Genomic DNA, 19,448 nt, shown 5'->3' on the forward strand with positions numbered 1-19,448 from the left:
ACAGTCCATGGGGTTGCAACGAGTTGGACACAACTGAGCGACTAAGCACCGCACATTACAGCTCCTCAGGGCTTGGGAACAAGACTCAAACTCTAAGCTTCTGGCTCAGGGCTCAGATGCTCCGGCTGGCCCCAGCCTGCCCTTCTGGCTGATGCTCACTGCTCCTTAAGCTATCTGTTGGCTCCAGCCCTCCCTGCCCTCCCCAGACTTGCCCTGTTGTTTCACATCTCCACATCTTTGCATGTGCTTCTCTCTCTGCTCAGAACATCCGTTCCCTTTGGCTTAAGTTGCTCAACCTCAGCACTATTGATCTGGGGGCTGGATAATTCTTTGTATGGAGGGAGGGCTGTCCTGTGCTTGTAAGATGGTCAGCAGCAGCTCTGGCCTCTACCCACCAGCTGCCAATAGCCCCTCCTACTTGTGACAGCCCAAAAATGCCTCCAGACACTGCCAGGTGTCCCTTGGGGGCAAGCTTGTTTCCACTTAAGAACTGCCTATTCTTGGGACTTGCCTGGCTGTCTAGTGGTTAAGACTTTGCCTTCCAATGCAGGGGATGTGGGTTCCATCCCTGGTCAGGGAGCTAGGATCTCACATAAACCTAAGACAGAAGCAATATTGTAACAAGGTCAAAAAAGACTTTAAAAATGGTCCACATCAAGAAAAAAAAAAAGTCTTAAAAAAAAAAAACAAAAATACCCTGCCTATTTAGGCAGTGCTTTCAGAACTCCTTGAGAATCTTTTCCTCCACCCCACATCTGGGGTCTGACTTAGTACCTGGGACTCACTCCATCAGATTCCTTACTCCTGTTCCTCCCAAGTGCATTTGCTTGTATTACTCCCCCACCCCCCCCCCAAGGACAGAAATCATGTTTTATTCATCCTGGAAGCCTCAGCACTCAGAATCAGAACCAGCGCATATCAGATGTGGTGTCTCTATTTGTTGAGCAAACGAACAAACAAGTGTCAACCAGAAGTGACTCTGAAGCTGAGACTTGAAAATATGGGGCAGATTTAGCTCAGAGCCATATATGCAGTTGATTTGACTGGCTTATCAACACCGTAGACAAATGCATGTTACTGTTTGAAGTTCAGTCTAAATGGTGGTTATCATATAGGATGCTTTGGCTAAAATAACAGAAAGCCCAACCCAACTCAGACTGTCTGTACTCATGAAGGGCAAGTACTGGGTTGCCGGAGTCCTGCTCCAGCTGGTCCAGGGGTACCCAAGGGATGAACGACGTCGGCGAAAAGAAAGAAAGGAAAGAAAGAAAGACACAGAGTCTTCTGAAGGTTCAGAGATGAAGATTCTTTATTGCTCTGAGTTTCTACGTATATAGCACATGTTTTAGGTCAGTCACCTTTGTAAGGATTCTTTTGCAATATTTTCCTATTCAGATGATTTATCTCTTGATTCTAAGATGTAAATGTTCTTTCCTGGTCTTTTGTTACATTTTGGTTACATTTTTACCCCGAAACCTATTCTTATTTTACTAAAAACATGATCCGTGATGTCATAAATCATATTGTTCTATCTACTTCAGCGAACACAGCATCTTGCTTCAGGGAATAAGCACTATAGCGGGATTTAAGGTCAAGAGTCTTTCATAGTACAGCCGTTGTCTGTGGGGGTCTGTTTACCATCTACCCACATATCACAAGACTACTTGTGGCAAAAACAAATCTTTTACAGTCTACCCTGAAACCACCGGCAATATGACTGACGTATTCCTTTTGTCTGTGTTCAGGTTCTGGGGGGGGCATAAATATCTCTAGCGCCCCAGTCTTTATGAGAAAAGGCAATTGGATTAGTTTCTGTAATTTTTCTTAATACATGATCCAAGTTTTCAGTCATCAATAATAATCTCCTCATGAGGCCAAATCACAATAGGCTTAGGGCTTGTTTTTTAAATGAACATAGCCTTACTCCCTGGCTGAGTGTTAGGGACCCATCAGCCAGGGGCCTCAGTAGGTTTAATCATTTTGGGAATATTTCTTTGGGACAGAGGATCATTTTTCTTTTCCCTAAACTCTCGTGAAATCACTACAGAAGCCCCTTTAAATCCTGCCAACAAGGAAAGAAACACAGCTAGCCACAACAGAGGCAGGAAACAGGAAGGAGTAAAGGTTCCGATCCTGGAGAGAAACCGCTTTGCAGTTTCTTCTTGAGTGGTGCTGTGACTTTGTCATCCGGCAGTAGATCCAGAACGGCTCCCAACACTGGGCAGAGTAAATCCAGGCCTGGTCTGACTGGTGCTCCTCTTCTCTGCATTATACAGTTCTGCCCCTTCATATGTTGGCTTCAGACACAGGTTGGTTCTCTCCACCGGAAATGGCTGCTTCAGCAGCCTCGAGCCTCGTGTCCACATACCGTGTTGGCCAACCCAAGAGAGACTGTCTCTTTCCCAGCCATGAATTGAAAGTTTATGGGTTTTTTACTCTAACTGAGCCACAGTAGGTCCAATGCCCACTCTACGCCTGTATCACTGGGGTGGGGGGTGGGGGTTGGTGGTCCACTGATTGATTTAACCCAGGCAGACATCACCAGCAGAGCTGAGACAGGCTTAGTCCCCCACCCCCACCCCAGAGACCCTGCCTGAGACCCAGGGAGAGGAGTGGATAGATGCTGAGGCCACCCCAGTACCTGCTCCTTGAGGAATATTGACTGTTGGACCTTTTAAGGAGTAAAACCAGGAGAATCCTCCATGTCACTTGTCCCTCCAGTCTCAGCTCTGGGACAAACACACCTTTGGTTGACCGCCCATAAAGGGAAAGATTGGCATGGCAATGAGCCCCTGACTACTTCAACTTGGGGGGGCCTGACTACTGTTGAAGGTTGTATCTTGGAGGCAGATAGAATGACCAAGAGGGATTTTGTGAATCTGTCTGGCTTTTTCAAGAGGCAGGAGGGGGAAAAGGAGATATGAGTTGGCAATGGGGAGAGCCTGTTTTGTTACAGAATAGTGTTGGCTCTCGAGGTTAAGCCTTGTTGCCTGCAGGGTCATCTAAGCTAAGAAGATAAGAAAAAGCAGGTAGTGACTCACCTTAAGAGCAAAAGCAAAATAGCTTCCCATGATAGAAAGCCATTATTGTGTGTTTACTTTCATGTTGGTCCCTTTTTAGTAGGTATTTGTCACTAACCTATGACTCTGGCTCACGTATTGTTCTCAGCATTCACAGGCAGTGCTGTGTAATGGTTATGCTCATGGCCTCTGGAGCTAGGCTTGCTTCATGGTCCAGCTCGGTTGAACACAGGCAATGTGAAGCTAGGCTAATTACTTCATTACCTGCTATAATTTCTCGAACTGGAAAATGGGCATACAAGTTGTATCTGCCTTATAGGGTTGTTGTGAGGATTAAGGTGCTTCCCACGTGTCACTAGTGGTAAAGAACCCACCTGCCAATGCAGGAGACATAAGAGATATGGGTTCGATCCCTAGGTCAGGAAGATCCTCTAGAGGAGGGCATGGTAACCCACTCCAGTATTCTTGCCTGGAGAGTCCCCATGGACAGAGGAGACTGGCAGCTACAGTTCATGGGACACAAAAAGTTGGACACAACTAAAGCAACTTAGTATGCACACACGTGAGGATTAAATGCATTATGCTCATAAAACACATAGAAGATGCACAGTGAATATTAGCTGTTGTTGCTATGGCTAATATTCCAGGAAGGAGAGAAGAATAGTCTTTTTTCTGTTTCTTTTCCATTCTAACACTTCAGGCCTGCTGTGAATTTTCTCACACACTGTGATACTATGATTTATAATAAGAAATACATCATTTGGGGACTTCCCTGGTGGTCCAGTGATTAAGAGTCCATGCTCCCAGTGCAGAGAGCCTGGAGTTCCATCCCTGGTCAGGGAACTAGATCCCACATACCACAGCTGAAACCTGGCACAGCCAAAAGAAAAAGAAAGAAAGAAAGACATTATTTGGTCTTAGTCCCTGCTGCTGGCCCAGAGCTAGCTCCAAACCCCTTGGGATTTCCTGAGTGATGGGAGCATTAAATGTTCTTCATGTTAAAGAGGTGAGCTGGAAAGCGCCTAAGGATGGCGGCTGGTTGCCTTTGGAGCCCAAGATGTGATTTCCAACTTCATGCCCACTGCCAGGGAGGGGAGATGAACTGGAGACTGAGTTCCATGGCCAATGGCCAGTGATTTAGTTAATCATGCCTAAGCAAAGGAACCTCCATAAAAACCTAAAAGAAGTGGGTTTGGAGAGCTTCTAGGTTGGTGAACAGGCGGCGATTCTGGGAGAGTGGCACCCTCAGACAGTGTGGAAACTCCCTGCCCTTCCCTCTAGTGCCTTATGCATCTCTTCCATCTACTTGTTCCTGATTTATGTCTTTTAGTGGTAGACCAGCAATCTAGTAAGTAAAATGTTTCTTTGAGCTTTCTGAGCTGCTCCAGGAAGTTAATTGAACCTAAAGAGGAGGTGCTGGAACCTCTGATCTCTATCTAGCTCACTGGTCTCTAGTGACAACCTGGCCTTGGGGCTGGCATCTGAGGTGGTGGGGGGGCGGTGGCGGTGGGGATGGAGGGCAGTCTGGTGGGACGGAGCTCTTAACCTGTGGAATCTGATGCTTTCTCTGGGTAGTGTCTGAATTGAGTTGAACTGTAGGACACCCAGCTGGTGTCAAGAATTGGATGTGTAGGGAAAAAAGTTACACATTAGTGATCAGAATTGTACTCACTAAAGAAAGGATTGGATTCCTCAAAGGGCGCCTTTTTCCAGCACGATGGGGCTGGACAAGGGCTTTGTTAGGGGTACCTGAGACCCTCCCCCTTTGCCCCGAGGACACAGAGGTCACACTTCCAAAGGTGACCTCTAAGAGCACATTTCGCCAAACACAAGGTAGCCAGTGGTTATAACTCGGTCAATGTGACTTGCTCAGTAATTGAATTCCAGTGCTCTGTGGAGGGCAGCTGGTCACCGGGGAGAAAGACAAGAGGGTGGAGCTGTTTCCATACTACCTTTTTAACCACCAGTTCAGTCGAAATAAACAGCGTTTTCAGCACCTCCAGAAAGCTGACTCATTTCTCCTTTCCGCCAGTCTTAACCACCTCCAAAATGAGAACCACTTTTCTGATATCTACTATTATAGTTTTACCTGTTCTTGAACTTCATGTAAATGGAATTATTCAGGATGTACTCTTTGCTGTGTGATTTCTCTTGCTCAAAATTTATCAATGTTTTTGCACATATCAGTAGTTTACTTTTTGTTGTTACTACTATTCCGTTATATGAACATACCACCATGTATTTATCCATCATCCTGTTGTTGGACATTTGGGTTGTTTCCAGTTTGGAGCTACTAGAGAAAAATTGCTATAAACATTTTCACATATGTGTTTTGTGAACATATGTGCTATAGTCTAAATGTATGTGTCCCCCTAAGATTAAAACTTTGAGAGTCTAATCCCCGGTGTGTTGGTATTAGGAGGTTGGGGGGTGGCGATCAGGATTGAATATGGAATCCATGAATGGGATTAGGGCCCCTGTAAAAGAGATTCCCCCAGAGCAACCTTGCCCCTTTCTCTATGTGAGGATACAGTTAGGAATGTGCTTCCTGGAGGAGGACCTTCACCCAACCACACTGCCCGCCTTGGACTTCCAGCCTCCAGGACTGTGAGAAATCGATTTCTACTGTTTATAAGCCACCCAGCTGTGTTATTTTATTCTAGCAGCCTGAACAGACTAAGACAATATGTTTTTATTTATCTTGGATAAATATAGTAGGACTGGAATTTCTGGGTCCTAGTGTAGGTGTATGTTTACCTTTTTAAAACTACAAACAGGTTTACAAACTATATGTGCTGTTTACTCTCCTACCAGCACTGTTGACAGCTCTAATTCTACTCCTCAACCTCACCAACATTTGTGATTAATCTTATTAATTTTAGCCATTCCAGTGAATGTGAAATGATATAATTTCCCTAATTACTCATGATATTGAGCACCTTTCTATGCATTTATTGGACATCTATGTACTTTCTTTTATTAAGGTGTCAATTTAAGCCTTTTGCCCAGTTTTTAAATTAGGTGGTTTGTCATTTTGTTATTTATTTATAGGAAATACTTACATATTCTGGATACAAATGCTAATATTTCTCCTGGCTGGTGGCTTGTCTTTTCATTACTTGTTTGATAAAAAAAAAAAAAACTTTTTTTTAAATTTTGATGAAGTCTTACGGCTACAGAATGTGTTCCAAGACAAAGCAATATGATGGAATATTTTCCAGAAAGAAGAAAACTAGGGCTCCTAGCAGGGCTATAGTTTCCTTCAAGTTTGTTCCTGTGGTGTTTCAAAGAGAAGCTGAAGTCACGTAAATAGTTAGCCACTGTGTGGGCCTTCCTAGATGTGTGGTATGGGTGTGTTCTTTCAATGTTGAAAGATTGCATATGTTTGCGCTATCCGGTGGGCACCATAAAACTCAATCGGAGGGGCCTGCTTGTCCAGGGGTGGAAAAGAAATGGCCTAAATTTCTTCTAAATATCTGTGGTGTTTGCTGCTGAGGATACATAGGTTACCAACCTAGAAGCCCTGGGGATCTTTAATCAATAGAAATTGATAAGAGGCCAGATGAGGAACTCAAGCAAGAGAGTGAAAATCAGAAACAGGTGCCCTTGCTTGCTCCCAAGGTGGGGGAATGAGCTGGTTCCCTTAGTAGGGGAGGGGGAGGGCAGATCTGGCGGGTTGGGCAGGAGGCGTAGCTTAGGTGGTCCGCCCACCCCCTCGGTGGTGCCTGAGTGCAGCGATCACGCGCAGTGCTCTGCTTTTGCTCCTGGCACTTCACAAGTGGCAGTTGGTTTGTGGCTTTTTTGGATCTTATTGTTCATCATTTGGCCCAACAGCACCTGTATGCAGTTGTTTTTAGTCCCTTATATTTAGTTTCTTTGTATTTTGTTGCTAGAGGAGATGTTTGTCCAGGTACAGACACTACAGCAAAGAGTCCTGGGTCTCAGCCTATCTCACTTATATACCATAAGTATCCAAAATCTTAAATATGTATGTTTTCTCTGACTCAGTAATTCTTCTTCCAGGAATTTAACATAAGGCTAAATGCATGGTTATATGCAGAATTTTAACCAAAATATACAGATTTCACTTTTGTTGGGAAACTGCATAAAATAGTGGATAGTTACATGTAGGTTGAAAACTCCATATAGCAGAATGCAGTGAAATCTTTTAAAGTTATTCCCTATAAATACCATATTTTTATTGACAGACATTTATTTGCAACATTGTATAAAAAGATTTCAAAATATATATACTTCTATTTTATATATACATAAATCCATAAATATTCATATATATAGGAGGATTTTTATTAAATGGGACATTTAATTTATATACATTTACAAAATATATATATGTGTGATTATACTGTTTGTAAAATCATGACCCAGATGGCTTAGTCTGAGAGTGTATCTAAGTCAAAAGAATTATATCAACAAAAGTAAATTTTAAATAGTTATGAAAGAAAGTGAAAAGTGTTAGTTGCTCAGTTATATCTGACTCTTTGCAACCCCATATACTGTAGCCTGCCAGGCTCCACTGTCCATGGAATTTTCCAGGCAGGAATACTGGATTGGGTAGCCATTCCCTTCTCCAGGGGATCTTCCTGACCCAGGGACTGCACTCGAGTCTCCTGCATTGCAGGCAGATTCTTTACCGCGTGAGTCACCGGGAAAGCCCTGCTTCTGCTTCTGTACCTGAAGGCTATCCTATCATGTCCAGTAACACTTTTTCAATATCCTTAATTCCTTTCCCATTCGAATGCTACATAGCTACTTTTGCATCTCTACCCAAAATCCTATGACAATCCTGCAGCCCACTCCCCTTCTGCCTCAGTGCCCTCCGTACTTTCTATTCTCCATCACAAAAGCCAGAGAATCTTGTGCCAAGTGATGGGCTCCCCTTGGAAAAAGAGGGGAGAAACTGAGATGGTCCACACCAGGATTCTTTGTAGCTGACTGGAGTGGGGTGATGGGTGGGGTGGGTGAGCAACTGGGAGGGTGTTGGTAATACATCATCATTCATAATCTTCATTCTATTTCATATGCATAGGAAACAGCTGGAAGGACAGGCACGAAGGTCACATTGTTAACATTTTGTTATTTTTGGTGATAGGATTAGAGTGGATTTTAATTTCCTTCCTTTTGCTTATCTATGTTTTCTAATTTTCTACCATGAACAGACATTCCCTGATTAAATTCTTAGAATTTTTATTGAAGTATATCTTGATTGATTTATAAAAATCATTTGAAAAAAAAAGTTCCCCAGTGCTTCTCAGAATTATAATGTTGGAAAAGTAAGTATGGTAAGCCCTAAGTTAAGGAGGTTTAAAAATATAGTCTCTGTCCCAGATACGCCACTGACATTTGTACCCAAGCCAACCATCAGCCAACGCTGAGATCTGTCTTTGTGCCTGTCACCCCTTTCTGTCAAATAAAAGCAAAAGGTATATTCAAAAATGTGCAAGTTAGGGAGAAGGACTTGGAGCAGGTTAAACCAGTTGACACATATGTCTTACCTGGAAAATGGGTACAACTACAAGGCCCTCGGGGATTGGTGAGGGACCACAAGTGGAAAACCCAGCACGGGACTGGCACATCTCAGGTCCTCAAGGAACTCTGAGCACCTGCTCTGTTCAGTTCTTTTGCTTAAGAGGCAATTACTGGTTTCAGCTTTGGGCTAAGTTCTGAATTGGGGGCTGTGGATATAGCAGTAAGACACTGACCCAGCCCTAATGGAGCCCCCAGTTTGTGGGAGGAGGAAGAGAATATGGAAGTGTCTGCTTCTGTGCCAGACACTCTTCTTAACACTTGGTATTTGCATATTGATGTTTTACATCCTTATAATAATCGATGAGGTGTGTGCGCGTGCTAAGTTGCTTCAGTCATGTCTGACTCTGTGCGACCCTGTGGACTGTAACCCGCAAGGCTCCTCCGTCCATGGGATTCTCCAGGCAAGAATACTAGAGTAGGTTGCCATGCCCTCCTCCAGGGGATCTTCCCAACCCAGGGATTGAACCTGTATCTCTTACGTCTCCGCATTGGTAGGTGGGTTCTTTACCACTAGCGCCACCTGAGAAGCCCAATCTGATGAGGTAGATTATCTCAAGTATTACTTTGTAGTCTGTCTTCCTGGTCACACATGTCTATCCCTCTGTAAGAGCCCACATCTGTGATAACGGTATTGGATCTGTTTGTATATGTGGTGGGTGAGAGCTTGGGTGCTGGAATCAGACTCTCTGGGTTCAAAATGCAGCTCCACCAATTATGGGCAAGATATTTCATCTGTCAATGCTTCAATAATGTTTTCAAAATAAGAATAGCTATAGTTGTTGCCTCTTAGATTATTGTAAGATCTATATAAAGCACTTAGAACAGTGTCTGACACACAAGCTGTCAGTAAACATTAGCTGTTATTATTATTATTGTTGTGTCACTTGTCTGCTTCTGTAGACTGGGAGCTCCTTGAGGACTATGACACTATCTTATTAATTACATCTGCAACTCCCAACCCAGGCTGATCATGGGGTTGAAATCAATGATTATCTGTTAAGTAAAAGAAAAAAGTTATCACTATTTGTATATTTTGAGGTAGGGAGGGAGGTGATACAGAGGGAGGAGAGATTGCCCTTATGAGTGGACATCAGATTCTCCCAAGAACCGTGATTGTAGGAGGAATGTGCATTCTCTTAGAGCAGACGGAGTCCAAGAAATCAACCTAAATCAGAGCCAATGTAAGAACCAGAAGGGACTTCCCAGACCATGGTTAGTGCTCCTATTTTTCAGGTGAGGAGCCTGAGGCTTAGGGAGTTTGAGTACCTTATCTGTGGTCCTGCAGTGTTGGAGGAAATTTGTTGGGGAACATGGCCGTTTATCTTAACCTCAAATTCTATTAATACTCTGTGGTTAACTAAACAATTTTTTATTTTGGTTCAGTTTCACAAAGCTTTATTGAATGCCAAGTGCCTTCTTTTCAGCTCATGAAAGACAAGTAAAATGGGCTCAGAGAGCATTCAGACTTGCTTGAGATTAAATAAGCAAATCAAGTATGAAAATGGGAAATCCCAGGAAATAATGAGAGCTTGCCTTGTTCCCATTCTATAGACATTAGGAGACTAAACAACCAAGTGAGAACAGTGGGAAAACAGGACTCCTGTTGAGGTCATACTTGGGTTATGACTCTGGTCCCTCCAGTTAAAGGGAGCCCCCACCCCACCACAAGATGAAAACTCAAGCAGGGTGAGCAGAAGTTGATTTCCATTAAGGTGTTATGGAGTAGATGCCATGGGATTCTACAGAATGTATCTCCACCTCCCTGGCAAAGATAATGTCTTCCCCAAGCCTTGCTCAGAGAACCCCCTCCCCAACTCAGAACAGCCCCACCCCAGGAATCCTAGGAAAACGAGAGTAGGAAGTTGTTGCTAAGAAGCTTGTTTTGGCCCTGCTGAAGGCACAACTATAAATTCACATCATAAGAGATCCACCAGGATGACTGGAAATGCACAGCACCGCTGGCGGGAGCGGGGAATCATAGCCTGCCTCAGTGCCGTTCATCTTCCACCTGGGAGCAGCGTGGCCCCAGGCGTCCATTGTTTATCGGGGAGACTGGAGATGTCAGGGGGAAGGGCAGCGTGTGGGTGACAACCAGCACTGACAGGGAGCTGTGAGAGGCAGTGGGGTGCAGCACGATGTGCCTGGGACTGGGGCTGGGAGAGCGAGACTCGGCCACTGCCCGCTCTGGTGGACATTGGGTCAGTCACTTAACTGCTATGGCCTCCAGCTCCTCAGCGGTAAAATAGGGCTTCAGTGAAATGGTCTCCTCAAGTCCCTCAGGCCCTGGAGTTTCATCCAGAATGTTCTAAGCATTGTATGAAAACGTCGTTCAGAAGTTTCTTTCAGACTTACTTTAGTCTGTGTAACAGGCTCTAGGTATATACAAAAACAGAAAAGTTAACAATGACAAAAAAAAAAGAGGTAGTTTTCATTACCTAGAAGGTATCCCTGGGGTCTTCAGGGAGCATATTTCCCCAGGGTGATCTCAAACCTTTTCCTTAAGAACCCCAGGCATAAGAGCCCCCCGGTGCATCTCCAGCCCAGGATCTAGGGGCATACACCCAGGCATGAAATGTCTTAGAGTTCTTGTTTGTTATCGCAGAGGTAATTTTGCACTCTACTCCATAAATCTATCCTTGCTTGTGTTGATATAAAAAATAGTATTCTGAATTATTCACTGTTTGTGAATGTGTTGATAAATCTAGACTTGCAAGTTGGCAGAGAATCTTGTCTTTTGATCTTGAACTATACAAGCCCTAATTTTGTGTGATGAGGTTACAGGAGATGTCTAATTTCTTTTTCATGCTTTCTGTATTTTTTGTTTGTTTCTTCTCTAATGTGCATGTATTAATACTAAAGAAAAGTAAATAAATTTTAAAACATGAAACATAATGTAGTTCTGACCTTCCACATCTAGATCTTAAGGAAGGAAGGGCTCCCCTTAGTAAATGGGTTCCCTGATGACATTTTCTTACTGTGCACATTCTTTTGTATCCAAGTGCTCTGTGCATATGTGCTCAGTAGCTCAGTCATGTCCGACTCTTTGCAGCTCCATCGACTGTAGCCCGCCAGGCTCCTCTGTCTGTGGGATTCTCCAGGCAAGAATACTGGAGGGAGTTGCAATGCCCTCCTCCAGGATCTTCAAGACCCAGGGATCGAACCCACGTCTCTTAGGTCTTATGCGTTGGCAGCCGGGTTCTTTACTACCGGGAAGTGCCACCGGGAAGCCCATCTGAGTGCTCTGTTTGTGATAAATAACATGTGGTTGAATAAATAAAAGTAAGAATAATGACAATTATGATGATGACAAAAGCTACCATTATTGTGTTTTTACCATCTGCTACTATTCTAAACTCTCTATCTCAGTCATCTTATTCAATCCTTATAAAAACCCTTTGAGGCAGGTCTTATTATCCTCATTTTACAGACGAGGAAACCGAAACATCGAAAAGTTAAGTAACTATTCCAGTTGGAACATCTTTCCTGTGCTGTCTTTTATCTTCTTGGCTTGCCTTTTAGACCTGGTCATTGTGGCAGCATTTGCCCTGAGCACAGCAACTTGGTGATGTTGTCTTAGCAGTTCCTCATCTCTTGGTTTTGCCCTGAGGCTTTTCTGCCCTGTTCTACTTGCTTATCTGTATTTTCTCATTATCTTAAGATGACAGTTGTGTCATGGATGGAGAGCAGGGTGGCAAACTAATCTGTGCTAGTTTATTCTCACAGAACTCTCAGGTTCTTTTAGCAGATAGTAGTAGCCATGGGCATAGTTGAAGTGGATGTGGATTAACTAGTCTCCACAGTCCCACCATCATCTTATCACAAAAGCAAATCTCAGAGCAAAACCTGCCATACGTGCAGACTTATTAAATAAGCATTCATGGGCCGGCAGACAAGACAGGGCAGGCAGCCTGCTCTGGAAGCTGCTCAAGTCCCAACTGTCTGCCCATTGGGTACTGCAACTGCTTCCGGAGTGGAAGGTTCACTGGAAGAAGGCAGGCGAACCTTCTCCAGCGGTGGGTCTCAAACTTGAGCAACCATCCGGATCTCCTGGAGGGCTCGTTAAGGCACTGATTGCTGGGCCCTGACCCTAGAGCTTCTAACTCAGGAGGCTCCACACTTTGAGATCTGACTTTGTTACTCTCTCTGATAAATGGCATCAGGCAACCAGCAAATCACTCAATCCCTGGGCACAGGACCATTTAGAGAGTTAGTCTATGGTCCAGAACACCAACTCTTGGGTGTAGACTACAAGGTGTTCTGGATTCCTTTACCTAAAAGGCATAAGGGTAAAGAATGTCAATGAAAGATTTTAGAGCAGCGGTCCTCACCTTTTTTGGCACCAGGGACAGATTTTTGGAAGACAATTTTTCCACGGACCGGGGCTGGGGTTGGGAGGGGTGGTTTCAGAAGGATGATTCAAGCACATTACATTTATTGTGCACTTTATTTCAATTATTATTACATCAGCTCCACCTCAGATCATCAAGCATTAGATCCTGGAGGTTGGGGGCCCCTGATTTAAAGGATACTGTTAATGTCATCAGTGAGAAGCCATTTCTCATCCTCATTATGCTAATTAGCAAAGCCTGGTGCATTCCTTACCCTCCAGTAACTGAGGTTCATTTCACATAGATAGTTGGAGCATGGCCTCACTGATACAATACTAGCTGCATAGCTCTGTAGTATGAATTCCTGGAGAGGGCACCTAGGGTATAACATAAATTAGCACAAATGCCTAATATCGCTTATCCAAATGAAACATTTTAGAGTAAGTTACAGACAACATTAATGGAAGGAAAGTTCATTAACAAATTGCTGGGCGTTTGTTTGGTCCCACAGACGGAGCCTGAGATCATAGAGGAAACCAACATCGACAGAGTGAACGAGCCCCGGGGCTACAGCCGGTCGAGGCAGGTGAAAGGCCACTCGGAGACCTCCACGCTGAGCTCGCAGCCCTCCATCGACGAGGTCCGGCAGCAGATGCACATGCTGCTAGAGGAGGCCTTCAGCCTGGCGTCGGCGGGCCATGCGGGCCAGGGCCGGCACCCGGAGGCCTATGGCTCCGCCCAGCACCTGCCCTACTCCGAGGTGGTGACCAGTGCCCCGGGGACCATGACACGGCCCAGGGCTGGGGTGCAGTGGGTGCCGACCTACCGCCCAGAAATGTACCAGTACAGTCTGCCCCGGCCGGTAAGTCAGACATCCCTCCCATCTGCTTGTCATCATCAGGCCCGTCCCTCCCGGGGTGTGCCCACAGGGGTCTCAGGGCGGGGACTTTTGTGATGAGCCACCTTGGGATTTGGAGACAACCTTTGCTGGGCTCTCAATCCATCCTCCATCCCTGATCCAAGCCTAAGCCTTTCAGTCTTATGGGCACAGGCATACAGGAAGCCCTGACCTCCAGCTGAAATACATTTTTGAATGAATTTCCTTTTCTATCCCTCCTGTGAAGGCTAGACCTCATTCTTTGTGCACCGGTGGTTTTCTACAACCCCAAGGGCAAGGACTTCATTTAAATGGCAAAACACAGGGCAAGGCCCCATGTCAGGGGGCAATGGAGCCTGTGGTTCTGAGCAGAGGCTCTGGAGATGGGTGGTTTGACTTTGAATTCCAGCTCTAGCATTCAGCGGCTTTGTGACTTGGGGATGTTACTTAGATTTTCTACAGGTGAAATAAACAGATAAGAAAAATAACCAACTTCCTAAGGTAATTAAAGATTAACAGAGTTGATATACATGAGGTACTAGATGGATGCCAGGCACCCAGTAAATGCCATAAAGGTTTGTCATGATCATCTCATTAACTAGTAACTGTACTTCAGTATCTGAGAAAGTACCCAGTGACTAAAGGCTTCTATAATTTAAGCAACCATTTTAATTAGTTTGCATTTAATTAGTTCATCACCATAGTGTCTACAGATAATCTTTTTAAAAAGACATAGTTTTATAAGCCACAGACCATAATAGACAATGCTTTATGTGATATATAGATTCCACCCTTGTAATATTTCATGTCCTATCTCCAAGTTGCTCATTAATAGAGCATTATAAATTGTTGTTGTGATATTTAATTATCTAATAAAAGCTAGAGAAGGCACGTTGCTGACAAAGGTCCGTGTAGTCAAAGCTATGGATTTTCCAGTAGTCATGTGTGGATGTGAGCTGTACCATAAAGAAGGCTGAGCACCAAAGAATTGATGCTTTCAAATTGTGGTGTTGGAGAAGACTCTTGAGAGTCCCTTGGACTGCAAGGAGATCAAACCAGTCAATCCTAAAGGAAATCAATCCTGATTATTCATTTGAAGGACTGTTGCTGAAGCTGAAGCGCCAGTACTTTGGCCACCTGACGTGAAGAGCCGACTCATTGGAAAAGACCCGGGTACTGGGAAAGATTAAAGGCAGGAAGAGAAGGGGGTGACAGAGGATGAGATGGCTGGATGGCATCACCGACTCAATGGACATGAATCTGAGCAAATTTCAGGAACTAGTGAAGGACAGGGAAGCCTGGTATGCTATAGTCCATGGAGTCGCAAAGAGTTGGATACAACTTCTCCAGTGAACAACAATAGCAAAAGCTAACATGTATTGAGTGCTTCACTGTTACTATGTAGTGATCTAAGTGTCATGTGTATGGTAACTCATTTATTTAGTTCTTACTATATGCCTCTGAGACAGTTACTACTTTTATCCTTATTTTACAGATGTTGAAACTGAGGTTTCACAGGTTGTTCAAGTCACACAGCCAGGAAGGGATGGAGCCAGGACCCAAAGTCGGGCCATCTGGTGACAAAGCCCGTGTTCTTAACATGCCTTCTGCTGTTACATTTTTCTCCATCATATTTTTTCTTTCACTTTCCAGTAGACTATTAGGGACACCTATGAGCTTGTGGAGCCTTTTGATAACTTCAACCACCAGCCTCCAACAGCACCCCTACAATGGCACTTAACAAATTGCTGTTATGCTACATAACTACCTAATCTACACACTGTTGTGAACTTCCATATTGTTCTTTGTTCCAGATTCCCTCCTTCACTAGGTCCCTGAGATGTCTTCTCTTAACACTATTCTTAATCCCCTCAGTCTTTCTCTTTGAATGTCAGTCTCTGGCCCAGCCTTTCCCTGTTGATAAAACTCTTATCAGGAGAGACCAAAGTTTATTTCAAACTGAGCCTTTGGGGCAGGGACACCTGTATTTGGATGAGGTCATCATCACTGCAAGAGTTTGTCTTTAGGTCGGCAGGTGCAGAATTTCTGTTTTGTCCATTCACTCCAGGGTGATCAGATCATGCTGCTTAAACTCACTGAAACTGCTGTATTATTAACTTACAAACCTGCAGTGAGAAGCTGAATGACCAGGTGGGTCAGAATATTTGTTTGTTGGTCAACATGGTCTTTCATTGGCTTCCCTTGTCGCTCAGCTGGTAAAGAATCCACCTGCAATGCGGGAGACCTGGGTTCGATCTCTGGGCTGGGAAGATCCCCTGGAGAAGGGAAAGACGACCCACTCTGGTATTCTTGCCTGGAGAATTCCATGAACTGTATAGTCCATGGGGTTGCAAGAATCGGACACGGCTGAGCAACTTTCACTTTGGGCTTCCCTGGTGGTTCGGATGGTAGAGTCTGCCTGCAGTGAGGGAGACCTGGGTTCAATCCCTGGGTCAGGAAGATCCCCTGGAGAAGGAAATGGCAACCCACTCCAGTATTCTTGCCTGGAAAATCCCATGGACAGAGGAGCCTGGCAGACTACAGTCTATGGGGTTGAAGAGTTGGACATGACTGAGAGACTTCACTTTATGGTCTTTCATGAAATAAAAGCCAATTTAGGGAAAGTACAACATTATCAGAAGGAAAACTGGTTGATATTAGAGTCATTTTTCTCAGCCTGTGAAATGCAAACCCAGAGAGCAAAGTCAGTAAAGGAAATAGGGTGAACGTGGGACATCTTTTTTGCATCCCATTTTTCTGAGATATAGGTGGAATACAGTGCAAAATTCTTAATGTTTTAAAGGATTTTATTTTAATATTTACTATTTATTTATTTGGCTGTGCTGAGTCTTTGTTGCAGCATACAGGATCTAGTTCCCCAACCGAACATCGAAACTGGGCCCCCTGCTTTGGGAGTGTGAACTCTTAGCCACTGGACCACCAGGGAAGTCCCCTTAATACAATGTTTAAGTTAAATAGAAGACTTTGGTCTCTATTTATGCCCAGATCTCAGGAATAGGAGTTTGCCTCTGCCATCCAGGAACTTTGCTGGATCTGTTCAAGAAGCACTGACTTCCAGAAGAGTGCCAGCAACTCTGGGGCCGCCACTGGCCATGCTCCCATCAGATGAGAATCCGCATACCCTTTTTTCAGAGAGAGTTAGAAAAATGCTCACTGAGCCTTGCAAATCGGGTACTTTAAAATACTTTCCCATGACAGTCGTATTACAGTTTCCACAATTACAGTTTTCTTAACTAATTGCCCATTAAATTGGTACTCTTCTTTATGGGGAAAGAAGGGCTTTTCCCACTGAGATGTTGAAAACACTCTAATCTTACCACATAAAGTGGCTGTCCTTTGGGGGAGGGCTACCTGTATCCATTTTTACACTGATCCACACTGACTTCAGTTTCATTGGCTCATCCTTTCTGATTCCAGACATTGACCATATCCCCAAGTTCTCCCTCTACCCAGAGTGGGATGGCACTCACTAGCTGAATGACCTTACCGGGTGACCGTAACTCAGAGCCTCCTGTCTCCTCAGCCATAGAATGGTGATGAGAAGAGAGCTGCAGTGGGGAAAGGATGATAATTCATGTAAAATGCTCAGCACGGTCCTGGCACTTAGCACCCAACAGGTGTTAGTGGATTTTAATCAGAGTGCTTCCTATGGAGCCTGGTACATGGAATTACTGGATAAATGTAGCCATTATTATAAAAATATTCTCTTCTTTCCACTGGGTTCCACTGCTTATCTCCCTTTTCCTGACACTTCTGAGATGACATCTTTTTCTTCTACTCTGTTACACTCTTTTTAAGAGCGTGCTCAGGGAAGCCTCACTTCTGTTTAAAGATGATCCTCAGGAATGACTGAACCCCTTGAGCTGGAGGCCAGATTCTGGGGATCTGTGAACAGATCTGGGTTTCAGAGAGAAAAACTTAAACAACTGGGATGAGTCTTCCAATGACAGGCCAGAAGATGCCACAACCCACATCCATATGCCTCAATTTAACAAAACCATCTAAAAATGTCATTGTGGGAATATGAAAGCTTAGATGGTTCTGTTTGCTATAATTCAGGATTGGCAGTTTTGCCAAGAAAGGCAGAAACGTTAGTATTATATACTTTTAAAAAATGAAGCCACCAAAGAATGGAAGTGGACTGAGAAATAATACAGCAGAGAGATGATCCATCAAACTGAATATCAAAGGCAGTTTTTTCATTGTTAAGATTTCCTTTTGCCAACAACACATGAGGTCCTTATTTTAATGAAAAGAGAAATGGCTAACAATACACAGTAGCAATGATAATTCTCAACCCAAGTTCTTGCCAGGCCCTCTTGTGCTATGATACTGTGGAAATCAATGGACAAGGTGGCAATTTAGAATGATAACTATGATTACTTTTCAGCTTCCAAAAAGGAAGCACTCCAAGCTCTACTGAAGGATAATTGGAAGTTGCTGGTTCTAAATGCATTCGGCCAGGCTGATGGCATTTTTATCATGGAAAAGGTTATTGCTGGCACCTGGGGACTCCTGCATCTCAGTTCAGGAGACTCTTGATCATATTTTACCCCTTGAATCTGTGAAGAAATTGGACTTGACACCTGATGACCAATCCAATTTTGCTAGCAGCCATAATGGGTCTCTGCCAAGTGGAATGAAAACATCCTATAGCCTTCCTGTTGGTGTCAGAGTAGGGGGTGCTGAGAAAGGTATGTGTGCATGCTCAGTTGTGTCAGACTCTTTGCGACCCCATGGACTGTAGCCCACCAGACTCCTCTGTCCATGGAATTTTCCAGGCAAGAATACTGGAGTGGGTTTCTATTTCCTTCTCCAGGGACCTTCCTGACGGAGGAATCAAACCCTCATCTCCTGTATCACCTACATCTGCAGGCAGATTGTTTACTACTAAGCTACCCAGGAAGCCCTCCAAGAAAGGCAGCAGGGTGAAAATATCTTCCCCACTAGAGGCCTTACAAATGCAACTAACAGTGATAATAACAACAGCTGCCATCTATGGAGCTCCCACTATATAGGATATTAGGCTTAGTGATCTTGTCTCTTCCAGGGTGTTCCAGGTGTTACTAGTGGTAAAGAATCTGCCTGCAGTGCAGGAGACACAGGAGACACGAGTTCAATCCCTGGGTTTGGAAGATCCTCTGGAGGAGGGCATGCCAACCATTCCAGTATCCTTGCCTGGAGAATCCCATAAACAGAGGAGTCTGGTGGGCTACAGTCTATGGGGTCACACAGAGTCAGACACAACTCAGCACACACATGCATTGTCTCTTCTGATCTAACAACCAGCCCATGAAGTCAACATTACTATCCCCCACGTACTCTGTGGGAAACTGAGACCTGGAGAAGAAAAGAAACTTGTCCAAGGTTACACAGGGCAGAACTGGGGTTGGAACCCAGGGCTCTCTAACTTCAAAGCCCATGTTCTTTCCACTCTCTGGCCAGGTAAGCCAGAAGGTTGTCCCAGGCTCTGATGAGAACTCAAATCTAAACTTCAGAGTGTGCTCTTCTTATAAGGAAGCCTACCCAGTTGGATGGGGTTTTCTTCATTCCTATCATAGCCCCTTGTAAGAGAGACATCTCTATTAAGATAGAATTGAGAAGATTATAGCCTGTTTTCCTCCTCTCCCCTCAAAAAATAAAACAAAAGAC

At 44.3% G+C, this 19,448-nt stretch overlaps 1 protein-coding gene across 1 annotated transcript in view; it reads left to right on the forward strand.

Moving 5' to 3' along the window:
* KIAA1549L (KIAA1549 like) overlaps positions 1–19,448 on the forward strand; it is a 286,023-nt gene that overhangs the window by 246,319 nt on the left and 20,256 nt on the right. The window contains exon 18 of the mRNA XM_081538083.1: positions 13,410–13,760. Within this exon, the coding sequence (XP_081394209.1) occupies positions 13,410–13,760 (351 nt within the window). The remainder of the gene's footprint in view (positions 1–13,409; positions 13,761–19,448) is intronic.

The sequence above is a fragment of the Giraffa tippelskirchi genome, chromosome 11, assembly GCF_054371585.1.
Source record: "Giraffa tippelskirchi isolate mGirTip1 chromosome 11, T2T-mGirTip1v1.2.pri, whole genome shotgun sequence".
Lineage (NCBI taxonomy): Eukaryota > Metazoa > Chordata > Mammalia > Artiodactyla > Giraffidae > Giraffa > Giraffa tippelskirchi.